This window comes from Eurosta solidaginis, chromosome 4, assembly GCF_040869045.1.
Source record: "Eurosta solidaginis isolate ZX-2024a chromosome 4, ASM4086904v1, whole genome shotgun sequence".
NCBI lineage: Eukaryota > Metazoa > Arthropoda > Insecta > Diptera > Tephritidae > Eurosta > Eurosta solidaginis.
The window spans coordinates 234,001,171-234,017,671 of NC_090322.1; the positions used below are offsets into that span (position 1 = coordinate 234,001,171).

Genomic DNA, 16,501 nt, shown 5'->3' on the forward strand with positions numbered 1-16,501 from the left:
AAACTGAAAAATTACAAAAAAAAAAACTTTAAACATTTTTTTGTATTTTTTCCGAAAAGTAAATTTAAAAACAAATTAAAAAAAAAAGATCCCAAACGGCCAACTTTTGAAAAAGTTATAGCATTTTGAAAACAAAAACGGTGTTTTTTTTAAAAATTCATAACTTTTTTTGAGTTGGATTAAAAAATTTGAAAAAATTCTGAAAAACGTCTTTCGTAAGCTAGAAAAAGAAGAAAAACTTTCAGCCAATTCTAAAGGGGTCGGGTTCAAAATTGGTCGAAATGGGATGGAATACCCCATATGTTTGTATGTAGGTTATGGATTCCTCAACCTCCTCACCGAATTTATTCAAATTCGCAGGAGAGCTTCACAGCAACCCAGAGAGTATTCCTGTGAAGATTCTTTCCGGAAAGTGTACCAGGGACGGATCTATTCCAACAAATTTGCTTTGATGAGTATTTACGATACTTTTAAATGATGGCAATGAAGTATAACTTCTCACGCGCATATATAAGCATGGGCACCCTTTTTTACCACCTTTATATGAGGTCCATTTTCCTAATTTTCAATTTCATGTGAGTGCAAATTTAATGATTGTTTAAGCGGGCTTTTGTGCAGCTACTCGATGACCTTTATACTAAAGAGTTCTAAAACAGTTCGAATCCGGGCAATAATGTAGCAGAAATAAAAAAAATTTTAACATTCCTGCGAATTTTAGGAATCTTGCGATGATAACTTAAACTCGATGTATAGACTCAAAACATGGAACATAATTCAAAAATCATTGCAAATGCTTTGTATACGAAACAAATGTCATACTTTCGATTCGATCAAGCTTTTATTTACAGCATTTAAAAAATTGAATTATTTCATTTCAGAATATTATTTGGCTTATCTTTTATTGGCGTGGTTTTATTGTCTGCTTACTTCATATCCAATGTCTATGTAAAATGGAGTGCTTCGCCAATAATAATTACAACAAGCGCTAAACAAACATTAGCCAATGAAGTGCCATTCCCAGCTATCACAATCTGCAATCTCAATCAGGCAATGAAAAGTAAGGTTGGTGACATCGACCATAACTAGTAAGTAAATATTAAAGCCGCGGCTGACGATTACAAACTGCACTTGTTTTCTAAAACCTAATAATAACGATTACAATTCCGAGTGGGTTTTGAACTCTTATTTTCTTTGAATAGTATCTATATCCGGACAAGTTGTATAAAGCAATTTGAGAGATCGATTATAGGTATCAGCTTTTAAGTAAATTTCCGACGAGGTAGAGACTTGAAACTGGGAAAGTAAAGGAAGCTTAATTGAGATATCTCTGGTATACTCGGTGTAAATTCTCGCACGGAGAATGTATATATGTAAAAAAGAAATAAAAGACAAATTTTTATATTAGTATAATGACGATAATTTATTTATTTTGTATTAAGTTAGTACAATATTTTACCTTTGGTATGTGGCGTGACAGCAGCAGTTGACCTTCTTCCTTCGTGGTTGAAATTGAACAGCAAAATGGAAAGTGATCTCCGTGTTGTCGAACCGGAGATCGTGCGGGTGTTTTCCAAGGGATATTTGTTATCGGATGGAAAACTCAGTTACCCATGTTAGTGTTGCATATATGTGAATATACATAGATGTGTATGCATGTGGATGTGCAGTACATGACAGTATGTATGAATGTATTTGCACTAAATAAATTATGTATTAGAGTGGCCGTGTTTGCAGTATAAAAATGTTTAGGTCCTGACCTAAGGGCATAATTTCGCTACCTTGAAATGTGGCTGCAGGCGCATGATTTGCACCGTCTCTTTGCCGCCAAGAAAGTATGCATAAGATCGCAAGCATAGTGGTCAAGCATCGAGTTCAAATATGATCGAACGAGGCTGGCAAAGGGGATCCTACTGGTCGTTGCAATTATTTCGGTAACAATATTCTTAATATTGCATACAAGCTTATATCATCGTCGACACCGCTGAGTGGACCATATCATATATCAGCTTTTGAAGAAACAGTTAGGAACTTTGAGGCACTCGGCACGCACCACCTTTTTCCGAGTTGATAACGCTCTTTGAAAGCATGACAATGAGCTGCTTGTATGACGCCGTCTTAGATTTTGTTTTAACTGCAAAACTTTTATTGTTGAACAAATGTACGTTGTTCACATCGTTCACTTCTTCGTCAACAGTGGTAGAGGTCAAATGAAATTTTTTAATTCCATTTAATGCTAAAGATGATGCATTTAATGCAAAGCGTGAACAACCGAACTACAATGCTCACACTCCGACCGGCCTGTATCAGGAACGATGTCCTTAGCACTGTAAAGCTTTTGAACAGCCAAACCTTGTTTATTTGCTCTCCGAAATAATTTGCAGTTACCAGTGCCAAAAACATGGAGGAAAGCAGGGAATTGATAGTGAATGGTGATATATGTATGTAATATCTATGGATGGCAATTGAGCTGCATAGCAGTTCCCGTTTCGAAAAGTTGTTGCTTATAAGAAACTTGACGCCCTTGAGGTAATCAGAAGGGCTCTTCGGAAGATTATGTATCCAAATAAATTAGAATGCTTCGGAAAGTTTTTACTTATAAATAACAAGTTTTACTTAGGCAATAGGGAGGTGAATTTTGTTTTCGACCCATAGAAAATATGCTCTATTGGTCTCTTCCTATCGTATATACCCTTATCAAATAACGATGATTGCATTTAATCAGATGGCCCTTGAGGTAATCAGAAGTGATCTCCGGAAGATTTATGTTTCCAAATAAATTAGAATATTTCAGAGAGTTTCTATCGATGGCCAAAGGAAAAGTAGGCGCTCGCTGCTATGGAAGGAGTGGAAGAGAACTTGTGGGTTAAAATAAAGGCAATCAAAGGTGCAAACCTTTCCTCATCGCCAGATCTTTAAGGCCCCTATTACCGTTTACCATTCAACTCTGGTTGGGTTGAAATTTCGCAATTTGGTATTACAGATTACAACTCAACCTGTCAAAAAAAATGTCGGTTGAGTTGCCTAGTTTAACAACTTTTTGTGGCATTACCGTTTACAACCTTGTGTTGGTGTAGTTGTCAAAGACGTCAAAATCTTACAACTGATTATTAGCAGTTGTCTCATACAATTTTGCAGTTGTTTTGAAAAAAATTTACGTTTTAGAAGACGCTTCACCACCTAATTTTTAACAAAAATTTTCAAAGTTGGTGTCAAAACACACGTTTCGGCCTCCGAATTAAGAATCCGAAAACAAAAATTAAAAATTTAAATTCTAAAGAATTTCGAATAAAATCTAATTTCATATGGTTGTTGTATTTTGCCAGATTTTTTTACACACTAATGCAGAAAGGCGTTGGACCCACGCAGGCTTATTTTTACAAATCGCAGCCAAAGGCCGCCAACGCAGAAAGATGTTCTGTGCAAAAAACACTGTGGAACGGGTCTGATATTTCGGACACTCTCGGGCCATTTTTTGGGTTTTTGTAAATATTTTTCGACAGAAATAAAATTTTTAATTTCCGCTTTCGAATCCTAAAAACGGAGATCGAAACGCGTCTTTTGGTACCACCTTTGATAAGAGTTAGATGGTGCACGGGCTCATAAAACGTTACCAAAAAAAAACAACATATTTAAAGCCCGCAGTTAAACCTTTGTTAATCAAACAATAATCAACAATTTTGTACACATTAGGAAAAAAAACAACGTTTAAACGAAGGATTACATTGAATAACTTTTTGATTTTATGGAGCGGCATTCCGAAGTTGGACGAGTCACTAAATGAACTAAATAGAATGAGAAATAATAGGCAATTAAATAAAGACTAAAAACTTGAAAATAAAACAATAAAAAAATGGTTAAGTTAAACGGTTTTATTGAAAACAATACCTACATGAAGTAATAATGATACTAAAAGCTAGAAAATAATTACGTAGGTCCTAGGTACTAGTCATCACACTCCTCACCAATCTAGGGCGTTGATCAGACAATTAAATAAAAGCGTTGGACGCGTCAAATTTCTATTGATAGTCATATATAAGTTGTTTTGCATCCGCAGTTCGAGCGCCAAAATAAGTGAAATTATGCGAACGTGAGTCCCATTGATACTAATCACTACTCCTGGGAATCGTGTTTTAGAGTAAAATACAATTTTTGCTGTTGTGGTTTTAATCCACTTCGCACAAATATGCTCCTCAATAATAGGTATCTAAAACCAGTTCAACACCAAAATCATTTCCACAGCATATTTGATAGCTGCCGTCAGCAAGGAATCTGAGTGTGGCCCATAATTTTAAAATACGAACGCGTATGCGGAATTGGTCCTTAATTTTGTTTAGTAATGAGCAAAATGCTTACTTTCAAATCTGCAAAATAACTTCATAAGAAACACATCATTTGTCACTTAAACATTTTCTTACTTGGTGCTTGGTAGTTCCAAGGGATTGGAATGATCACGCGAATATTTTCCGTATTCGCGACATGTCAATCACCAACATTTTCACCATTATAAAATAGATTTCAAATAATATCCGTTTTGCATTTAATAACAAAAACACTTTTGCAAATGCTTAAATTTCCGCCACAAATTGATCAGCTGTTAATTTATCTGTCAAATCATTACTTTCTGAAGTTGGCAACTCAATTCAACTTCAACTGAAATAAGTTGTAATTCGTAATACCAAACAGGAGTTGGGTTGTCTGAAGGTTGAGTTGTTTTAATTACAAGCCAACTAAGTTGAGTTGTAAACGGCAATAGGGGCATAAAACTACGCTAACACTTATTAACACATTAATTCTTTTTAACTATAATTGTATTTCCTCTAAGCAACTTAAATCGCTCACTACTTATAAGTTTATGCGGTCAAAATGCTCCTAATGTATCGTATTATCGCAACACCTGGTCAAATTTTAAAACTATACTTAAAGCGGTAAGTTTGTTTTGTTTTGAAAATTGAAAAAGTAATATAACCAACAATTTCCAAATAAAAATTTTGTAGGTAGCGCAACCCTGCGATGAAATGCTGCTATACTGCAGCTTTGGCGCAGAAATAGAAAATTGTTCGGCTATTTTCAATTCTGTATTAACGGACGACGGTTTGTGTTGTACATTCAATGCATTGGATCCAATTTATCTGCAACGAAATTACAGGTAAAGAGAAAAGTAAAAATATAGAAATAATTCATGCTTAAATTTCCATTTCCTCTTAACTTAAAGTGATGAAGACCAAATAGCTCCTAAATCTGGCAGTCATTTTGTGCCTATCAGGTGGACGCCTGAAGGAGGTTACAATCAAAAGTTACCTGAAAAATATTTTCCCCGTGTATCGGGTGGAACTGGAAGTCGACTTGGTTTAACAGTGGTTTTGAACTCTTCAAGCGAGGAGTATTATTGCACAAAGTCTAAAAGTATTGGATTTAAGGTGAGTGCATCGGTTTCCGTTCGAGTGTCGAACGCGGTTTAGTACTTAGATGGGGCACCGCTTGGGAACACCGCGTGTTGTTCGCATTCCGATTTCTAAGCTCATGTTCAAATCCTACCACGCTAGACTCACAAAGTAGCTCACATCTCTGAAGAGTGAAGACTTGAGGCTCACAATGGACATATTAACTGGACACTGGCTTCTGGCGTCACATGCGTATAAGTTGGGCCTCGTCAGTTACAGCTAATGTAGGAAGTGCGAACTGCAGGAAGAAACGGTTGAGCACGTCCTGGGTTCGTGTCCTGCGCTCGCCTGGTACCTAGATGGAGTTTGCCAAATATTTGTTGAGTTTGACGAACGCTGAATATTCCACCAATATACTTTTGAATAAGCACACAATTTGTATCTCCTAAGATCGAGTATACCCACGCACACTATATTTTAATATTAAGAGGGTAAGCTGCTTACCAAGAAGCGGGAAGGCGTGGTAATCTGGCTTATCTGTATAAGACGGACGAAATAATTGAGGCATGAGCATGAAAGCGGGGCCAATTGCTGCAATGAGGCGACGGAGCGTGTACCAGTAGTACAACCGGATGGTAGAGAGCTACTTCGTAGCCGAATTTTTAAGCTGAGGGGAAGTACATCGTAAAGGTACAGTGGTAACTCCTCACACATCGGTATACGGCGGGGGCTCAAAGCTGATGGTAAATCGCTAATATAGTCATAAGGCAACGAGCCCAACCCCGTAGGAATGGTTCTGATGGAATTTAGAGTGTGTTGTTAATTGCAGCTCCTATCAAACTAGCGCTCAATCGATAAGAAAATTTGCTAAATAATGTGTGGATAACCCACAATGATGTAAAGAAGCGTTGCATTTTTTTCCCATCCCTACAATGTTTTCTTCCCGCTGCATTGAAACTTGACTATAATGTCCCATGAAATGTGTTCATCTTTTTGAGTATTAAGCTGCTAATAAACTCACTGTCTACAGATCTTCACCCTTCAGTAATCATCAGTCTGAAAGGAATTATATCGTCATCCAGCGCCAGTCAAGTGACTGCTTTGCAGTCTCGGATTTGTAGTGCTATTTCCCTTTGGTCCCTCCAATAAAGTTGGAATCATATCTGCTTTTCGCTTATATCCTACTTCTATATACGCGTTCTGCAAATCCCCACTTTTCAAGTCCTCTCCGACTTGCAGCTTCCAAGGCAGTTGCCAACCCACTATTGGGATCCATATGTATGTCCTACAGCTGGTCTGCCTCGGCTCTAAGACTGTGTTCTTTTTACCTATGGACAGCAGGTTTGTCGCCCTCAGCCCAATATTGCATCGCTCTGCCGCCGCGAAGGTTTCTCTCAGCAAACCTCTTAAACTGTCTCCGACCTATTTCTAACGCCTTACGGGTCCATTACAAGCGCTCACTCTCCATTCTACTTCTCCGATTGAATTCACCTACCGTTCCATCACGGAGCCCGTTAACTCTTCACTACTTTCGCTCCCCCAGCTGCCCCTTATTTTGGTAAGGCCATCGTCACTTCCCGAGGCGCTCCGGTATCGGGAAGGCTCCGTTTGAGTACAACCGAATACATCATCCAATTACTTTATTTTGATTTTTAAATCTCTTACTTTTAACAAGATTCTAGTACACAATCCTGCTGAATTGCCGCGTGTCAGTAACTATGGGTTTTTGGTAACAGCCGGACGTGAAGCGCGTGTTCCAATTGAACCCATCTATGAGAATGCTGATGCTGAAATACGTTCCATACACAAAGATACACGTCGTTGTCTTTTCTCCGATGAAGGTGGCCTAACTTATTATGGTATTTATTCACGCAGAAATTGTGAGTTCGAATGCGAAGCTGACATTTTGACAGAAAAATGTGATTGTGTACTTTATTATTTGCCACGAGTAAATAGTTCGGTACGTATATGTGGACCGAATGAAAATCGTTGCACGAATGAAGTGCAGATTAAAATCGAGTCATCAAATAAGAATTTGACTTGTACTCACTGCTTGCCGGGATGTTTTGAATTGAGTTACAAAACAACTGTCACTTCGACGATTATAACTTATGGAAAATTCTTAACTGTTGATGATTGGCCGAAGGGTCAGTTTAGTGCGAATACCAACTTTAAGGAAATTTCTATAGTAAATTTTTATTATTTATCTAATGTTATACGCACAACAACTAAATCCAAAATGTTTGGTTTGACGGAGTTTTTATGTAAGTTGTATTTAAAACAGTGGTGGTCAAACCATGGCGCAACGATACAAGGTGGCAGCATGGGACAGCTGATTATAAACTTTTTTTATTTGATTTGATACATCAACTTCCGGCGCAGTACGATTTTGACATTTGTCCATCGAATTTACAACAACAAAGTACATGAAATTTTTATTTATGTTTGTAGGTATGTCACCATGCTGCCACCTTGTATCGATCCGCCATGGGTCAAACCAATAAAAAAAATTTTATTGTTCCTTTTTCTTAAGCTGGAGACATTGGTGCTTTATCGGTAACCGTATCGGTAACCTTTTAACAGCTGATTCGACCAACCTTATGAGAATCAATGCAATCGATTATTGGTGCCGCTAAGGTCGTAACCGTATCGTAGCCAACCAATTGGTTTTTGGTTTACCATCGTAACGATAAACAGCTGATTACGTTAGGGATACGGATACAGCGATACGACATACGGCACCAATAACTCCGGCTTAACTCTCGCTGCGCTGATTGTGTGCACTTCATAACAACAACTTTCAGTGCGAAAACAACCCAGTAGGACTTTTAAATTTGATAGGACAATATGGCCACCACTGATTTAAACCATTTAGCCCTATATATATATGTATGTATGTACGTAATAATTAAAACTTTTGTATTCTCCTTTTATATTTCGCATAGCCAATACTGGTGGTTTGTTGGGTCTCTTCATGGGTTTCAGCATTTTTTCAATTATCGAAATAATTTATTACATCACTGTGCGTCCGTATTGCGCTAGTCGCACGATGAAGTTGTCACATCGTCGGCGTCACAAGAACATGAAGGTATGTATTGTGTACTACATATTTATTTAGTGTAGAGTGTTCCTTACTTACCAAATTGGACTTAAAAAATATTTTGGTACAGTGTCAAAACGGCAAGGTTGAGGTTTTTCCTATGAACTATCTATTTCAGCGGTCGTCACCCCATAAGCGCTTTCACGCAATTGTTTTCGTAAAGCTGCAGTTACCCACGAACGTACGTACAAAAAACGTGTCAGCTGACGCGACCTATCTTATGAGTGTGCAATGTAAACGAGAACTCACCGACGTTCAACGCACGTACGTACGTAGCCCGGAACGTAGAAATCAAAACAATTTTGATTTTTTCTGTAAGAACGTGTCAGCTGATCGCTCTCTCACTAAACAGAGTTGCCCAGGAAACTTTTGTGCGCTAATTTTTGGCCGTTTGCAGTTTTATGCAAAAACACCTAATGAAAGTTTGAAAAATTGTGAAAATAATTCGAAATAATTATGTTAAAGTGCAGATCATAAATATGTTATCTATTTATACTTATTTAATATTAATTCCAGCCATTTACAAAATCAAAAAATAAAATAGAAAAAGTTGATGTTTCCATAAGCATGAATTCAAACCGGTCAATGGCAACATTTTTTCGTTGCCACTACGGGCATAAATTTCGCTCAAATGTGTGTACGTACGGCATACGTATACGTACGTTACACACGACAGTGGGTAACTGCTGCTTAAAGCTGGAGACATTGGTGCTTTATCGGTAACCGTATCGGTAACCTTTTAACAGCTGATTCGACCAACCTTATGAGAATCAATGCAATCGATTATTGGTGCCGCTAAAGTCGTAACCGTATCGTAGCCAACCAATTGGGTTTTGGTTGACCGCCGTAACGATAAACAGCTGATTACGTTAGGGATACGGATACAGCGATACGACATACGACATACGGCACCAATGACTCCAGCTTAAAGCGTTTAAGTAAGCGCACCGCATAGGCAAGTGCACCACACATCCCCGCGCGCACGCTTTCTATCCTCTCGCCAACAACCGACAGTATTCTGCTATGCCCATTAGGAACTAAACTGCTATAATTTCGTGTAAAATGACTTTTGAAGTAATATTTTTGGGTATATTTTTGGTTCATCTGTACGAAAACAATAAAGCTTTGTTTGAATTATTTAATTTAAGGCATGTAGAAGTATTTTTAAATGCATTCAAGAAAACAATGCGATACGTTAATTTTGAAAGCTACCAAGTCCGACTGGGTTTGTGTACGTGCCAGCGCCATCTCTGCTCACTGATTGATTGTCGTTATTTTTTCGAGAAATCAAAATAAAGAATAGACATGCACTGACAAAAATTTAATAGAATATAATAAATAATATAGTAAAGCTTGCTTAGGCGTTGATTGCTTTATCGTATTTTTTATAAGTGCGTAAATGCGCAGAATGTAAACTATTTTTTGTCCCTCTGTTGGCCAAATCCTGTGACGATATGCGTAGGCCGTATTTTTTGAATTTTGAAGTAATAAAATAAACTTTGAATATTTCTAAAAAATAAAACATATATTTAAATTTTTTTTACAGTCTACTTTGTACTAGGTCCGTCGCCATTTTTATTCATTTTTGGATATCAATTTTGTTTCAAAGTATGTGTGGTTACACTTCCATAAGAAGTTTCTGGCGATCGCTGATCTCTTTTGTATTCGATCTTCATAACCATTCGAACCCCGGGGGAAATGTTTCAACTTTTCTTCATCATCCACTCAAATGATGTGTGTGTGTCAATAATGAAATCATTTCTCATTTCAGTGGCTTCGTGCTATTAAATCTAAAGTGCGACCAGTAAAAAGAGATGTCGGTCAAAGGTTTTGGGTAAATGAAACATCACAACAATTTCAGAAAACATCCAAGAATAACACAAATTTACGAAATAACTTAAACAATATTTTAATGCAACATAGGAATTATCAAAACAGTCATGACGACGTACAATTGTATCCCTATTTGGAGTGAAAGCAATAACAAAAAAAAAACAAAAAAAACAAAAAAATAAAAAATTCTACTTAATAAAATATTATCCAAATTTAAAATTTTCCTTGCAAATAAATCGAAACCTGAAAAACCTGTTCAAATCTGAATTACCTGGTAATGAGGTAAAGCATGCTTATAAATATGAGGCTAAGTTTATATCTTTCCAAGGGGTAAAAGAGGCCAAAGGTAAGCACAAGCCTCCGATAGGATTCAAGGGGTTGTGTAGCGCAACCATTTTAAGGGGTTTGCCAGCGTAATTGCTAATTGTAAATCTCAAGTACCCGTGAACTATTTATTAAGCAGGCGACGCTCTGACAACCCCAAGTTCCGGCAAATCAAATAATCGGCAAAGGACAATCAACATCGATAAAACTTCTCAAATATTGGTGGAGTCTCCTTATGACACAAGAGGAAGAAAAAGGAGAAGACAAGCGTCTAATAGCAGCATTATTTTTGATGAAAACCACATCAAACCTGGAACATACGGATTCTTAATGTAGAAGGTGGCGCTGTTAGATTGGTTTGGGACCTAGTGAGAACAAAGTATAACATCAGCATTCTACATGAAATGTAGTGGCTTGGCTAAGCTGCTGTTGTTGTTGTAGAGATTAGGGCACTCCCCAAAAGCCTTGGGCTGTGTTATCGATGTTGATGGTCCTTTTCCGGAGGCAGAACTGGTCCGACCAAATCGGGAACGATTTAGTATAACCACATGAAACCGTCTACCCCTTGAAAGGGTTGCACTACACAACTCCTTGATTCAAATTGGTATTTTAGTAGCCTCTTACGAGAGTCATACCTGCCGTGGGTATATTCTAAGCCCCCTAACCCGCTGGGGGAGATTGGCTACGCTATGAAGGTTTTGCGACTTAAGCTACAGTGGTCATGTATTTGAAGAAAAAGTTCGTACACCGTGAGATTCTTAAACATATCAATTGTTTTTGCGAGAATTTGATCCATGTGGTATTTGAAACCAGTATTTGTATTTGATACTCCAGAGCTGCCGTAGCGACGGAAAATTAGCTCTGCTACTGTTCCAGCTCTGAAAATGAATAGAGCATTAAGCAGAGCCATATCATATTAATAAATATAGTTTAAAAAACTAGAAAACACGCAAATATGGTGCCGTTTTAGTATCTACAATCCACTCGGATATTTGATGTTGATAGCACCGTAGCACAGAGGTTCTGCGTCTCCATTATTAAGTACAACTCGTTTTGTAGGAAGTTATTTGACCACTGCCGCGAGTCTTCAATAATTGCCGCTAAATGGGTCTAATACTGTTTTCACACAGAAACTTAATGATCTCATTTCACTTGCTAATGAAATCGTAATTTGTTTGCTTTCACACAGAAGTAACTGCTCGATTAGTATGAAGGATGAGACAGACAATCATGGCGGAACGATACAAGGTGGGAGCATGGTGACATACATACAAACAAAAAAAATTCCATGTACTTGTAAATTCGATGGACAAATGTCAAAATCGTACTGCGCCGGTAGTTGATGTATCAAATCAAATAAAAAAGGTTATAATCAGCTGTTCGATGCGGCCACCTTGTATCGTTCCGCCATGCAGACAATGACATTTGCTTTGACAAATGACATTTTTAAGCACTGAACACACCAAAAACTAAGAAGCGGAAACGGAAGTGGAACGCTGTCAACAGAGTTGCATTGTGCTTTTGACTTCATTAGGCATTCGATTAGCTACTAATGAAATAATAATAGATTCGAATTTTGTAGGGAAGATTGAGCTCAATAAGCGTCTTAATGTAGAAAATTGCCTTTATTATTCAATAAGCCGTCTGTGTGAAAATAGTATAACTCTGCTTTACGCGCCTAGTCTAGAGAGAAACAAACAAGCATACATACAAGTGAAACTAATATAAGCGTGTTAAAAAAGTGATAGCATTTCTATGGCTCTGCTATGAGCTACGTCGTATTTAAAGTTTATTGCCATTGGGCACTGTATTTCGTGGCCATTTCGAGGTCACTTTCGCAAGTTTTAGGAACTATCTCGTTTTCCTTTCGGAATGATTTTGAGATCGTTCGGAGTAATTCCGGGCATCATATAATGATGGCCTTAGGAACTAATTCGGATTAATTATAGGGTCTTTTCGGAAGCATTTCAACGGTATTTCGGAATAAATCTAAGGAATATTTCGGGTGCATTTGGAGATCATTGTCAGGTTACATCTGGATGGGCTTAGGGATTATTTCGGGATTACATCGTAATTATTTTAGGGAATATTTCGAATGCATTTCGGAATCATAAGGTCCCCGGGTAATTTGAAGACTATTTCGTGATAGTTCCGTGGTAACTTCGTAGTCACCTTGGGTGATGATTTTTTGGGAATATTTTCGTGTCCTTACAGGGTATTTTCGGGATTACTTAAGTCTCATTCTGGATCCCTTCGAGCTTATTTTATGAAGATTTTACGGACTATTTAGGAGTCGTCTCCACGAACGTGCTAGAAGAGGACCAACCGCTAAATGGTGCTGTGACTCGCACAGAGGAACACCCTGCACAACAGTCACGAGAGGCTGAAGGGGACTCGAATACTCTAAACCAAAAGGGCAAGGGGAGGACGACGAAGGTGCTGGAGGGGGACAAACAGCCCAATGGTGCTGCGAGTCCTACAGATAAACCTCCAACACAGTAAAGTAGCGTCGAGCGAACTCCTCCTAACCCTTGAGGAGGGTTCGTTTGACGTGGCGCTGATCCAGGAGCCGTGGCTCTCATCGGGATGAAAGGTTTCTGGACTTAGCGCGCGCGGGTTTGGCGTTTACTACGCGCAAACGGAAGGACGGGTGCGAGCTGTAGTAATGGTAAGGAACAGCTGCATTCATATATGCTGCCTAATTACACCACTGAGGATATCGTAGCGGTGGCCGTTGAGCAAAAGAATAAGCAGGTATTTATCCTGGCGTCCTGCTACATGGCCCATGCTGCGGAGATCCCACCGATGGAGTGCAAAAGGCTAGTACAGGAGGAAGGGCGCAAAGGGCGGTTGGTCATAGGCGCAGATGCAAATGCGCACCACAATGCATGGGGAAGAGCAGATACGAACGAGAGAGGCGAATCTCTGTTTTGTTACATCCTGCAAACCAATTTTCAGATAGCCAACAGGGGAAATGTCCCTACATACATTGGTCCAACATCCAGCAATGTTCTGGATATTACATTGAGCTCCGAGTGTGATATATCAAGGTATGATTGGAGGGTTCTTGATAGACCATCCTTCTCCGACCATGCGTATATTAGTTTCAACATCCCCCTAAAGAGGGTAGAGAAGGGAGGAACCTTTAGAAACCGTAGGTCAACGAACTGGACTAAATTCCAGAAACATGTGGAAATAAAACTGGGACAACCCAAAGAGGTTGTTAATGTAGAGGAACTGGAGGAGTCGAATGAATCCCTAACACGGACGCTTATGACTGCGTATAACAAAGCTTGCCCTCTAAGAAGATTCAGAGGAAAAGCAAAGCCGCCATGGTGGAGCAATGAGCTGAGTCTTCTAAGAAGACAGGTAAAAGAAATGTTTAAGCTCGCAAAGACCGCGGAAAGCGAAGCGTGTCGGGACGAGTACAGGGATCTACTGAGGATCTACAAGCGTGAAATTATCAGGGCGAAGAGAAACTCATGGAAAAGTTTCTGTACGGACATAGAGTGCTCCAGCGAAACAGCATGGCTGAAAAAAATTCCTAGCAAAGGAAACATAGTCCAGGGACTAATAAAGAAAGAGAACGGGGAATGGTCACATAATAGCGAGGAGTCCCTTGAGGTGCTTCTCGATATACATTTCCCACCGGGAGACGGTTTAGAGGAGCCAGCAGACATCACTCACACTTCGATCACAGAGCTAGTAGCGTCGGGCTTGGTGACCGATACCAAGATCGTGTGGGCAGTGACGACGTTTTCTAAGTTTAAATAGCCGGACCCAGATGGTATATACCCGGCCATGCTACAAGTCTCAAGTAGGGCGGTCGTGGAATGGCTTAAAATAATATTCGATGGGTGCATACGACTGAATCATGTACCGCACTCTTGGAGAACAGCTCGTGTAGATTTTCTACCAAAGGTGGGGAAGATCGGTCACGTGTATCCCAAAGACTATACACCCATTAGCTTAACATCATTTCTGCTCAAAACTTTTGAGAGGCTGATAGATGTGTACATAAAGTCCAACGTGGATGAAAAGCTCCTCTCCACAACACAGCATGCGTACACCAAAGGCAAGTCGGTAGACACCGCATTGCATAGGGTGGTAATAAGCATTGATAAATCCCTGGAATATATGGAGTATGCTCTAGGAGTCTTCTTGGACATTGCCGGGGCTTTCAATAATGTTGCAAAATAGGCGATTATGGATGGTCTTAATTACATTAAAGTACATCCTGCCGTAATCAGATGGATCGGCTGCATGTTAAATTGCAGAAAGATTACATCACAATGGGGATTGTACGAGGCCACGAAATAAGTTGACAGGGGCACGCCGTAGGGAGGGGTGCTATCACCTCTACTGTGGACGCTGGTCATCAACCAACTGCTCAGACAATTCGATGAGGGACCCGTAAAACTTACGGCTTACGCAGATGACGTTGCAATTGTCATATGTGGTAAGTGCCTTCCAACGATTAGTTCTTTGATGGATCGGGCGCTTCGCGATATTCATACCTGGGCATCTAATGTCGGATTGAAAGTCAATGCGGAGAAGACGGATATGATCTTGTTTACAAAGAGGTACAAGGTCCCAAATTGGACCAGGCCTAAGTTAGGAGAGGTGACCTTACAGGAGAAACCTTGCACAAAATATTTAGGAATCATCCTAGACAGTAAGCTGTCATGGAAGCTCAACGTGGAGGAGAGGGTCAAGAAGGCCTCAACGGCACTCTATGCATGTAAGAGAATGCTGGGGTGTACGTGGGGCTTATCGCCCTCTCTTTCTCATTGGGTTTTTACAGCGATTGTAAGCCCTATTCTATACTATGGAGTTCTTGTTTGGTGGAAAGCCACACAAAAAACAACATACCTCAAAAAATTAGAGGGGGTATGCAGACTATCGATGCTTAGCATTACGGGAGCCCTGAAAACAACCCAGACGGCTGCACTGTATGCCATTTTGCACATCCCACCTGTAGACCTGGTAGCAAAGAACAAAGCGTTAAGGACCGCAACCAGGCTCGGTGCTTTGGGGCAGCTTGAGCGCCGGCCATATGGCCATAGTAGTATAGCGTCATCAATCACAAGACGAACAGACTACATGATTCCCTATCTGCGCTTCGAGGGAGATCTTAAGGCCACAATAGAGGTGGACGGTTGGCGCAAGGGTGCGCAAATGGCGGACGAGGCGATACATGTATACACCGATGGTTCCAAAGTAGTGGAAGGAGTAGGGTCTGCGGTATACTGCGCTGATCCGGAAATAAGGAGATCCTACAGGCTGCTGGATTAATGTAAGGTTTTCCAAGCCGAAATATTAGCCGTAACCAAAGCAGTAGAAACCCTGGAAGAGAATAGCTTAAGCTGCAACCGTGTTAACTTTTATATTGACAGTGAAGCAGCAATTAAGGCAATAATCTCGCATAGCACAGCATCTAAATGCGTGTTAGAGTATAAGCAGTCTCTGGAGAGAATCGGGACAGAAACATACATCTATATTGGGTCCCAGGGCATATGGGAATAGATGGGAATGAAAAAGCGGACGAACTAGCTAAAAAGGGCGCATCCCTTGAGCTTGCTCCGTAGACGTCCCAATTAGACTGGGAGAGATTAAGCGAAGTCGAGAGGTGCACATGACCAACCAAGCGGGAAAGGTGTGGGTTCAAGCGCGGGGCTGTAAAGTGTCGAAGATTATGTGTAGGTCTTACAACCTTAGACTAACACAGTTGCTCCTATCATTAAAAAGAGAGGACTGTAGACTCATGACGGGTATTCTGACTGGACACTGCCTGCTGGCGTCACATGCCTTTAAACTAGGCTTGGTCAGTGATAGCAGATGTAGGAAGTGCTATGCGAGATTA

At 39.8% G+C, this 16,501-nt stretch overlaps 1 protein-coding gene across 1 annotated transcript in view; it reads left to right on the forward strand.

The window, feature by feature from the left end:
* ppk28 (pickpocket 28) overlaps nt 1-10,456 on the forward strand; it is a 13,861-nt gene extending 3,405 nt beyond the window's left edge. Inside the window, exons 3-9 of the mRNA XM_067779704.1 lie at nt 879-1,085; nt 4,823-4,925; nt 4,995-5,146; nt 5,213-5,417; nt 7,057-7,645; nt 8,327-8,469; nt 10,253-10,456. Coding sequence (XP_067635805.1) covers nt 879-1,085; nt 4,823-4,925; nt 4,995-5,146; nt 5,213-5,417; nt 7,057-7,645; nt 8,327-8,469; nt 10,253-10,456 — 1,603 coding nt within the window. The remainder of the gene's footprint in view (nt 1-878; nt 1,086-4,822; nt 4,926-4,994; nt 5,147-5,212; nt 5,418-7,056; nt 7,646-8,326; nt 8,470-10,252) is intronic.
* The last annotated feature ends 6,045 nt before the right edge of the window (nt 10,457-16,501 follow it).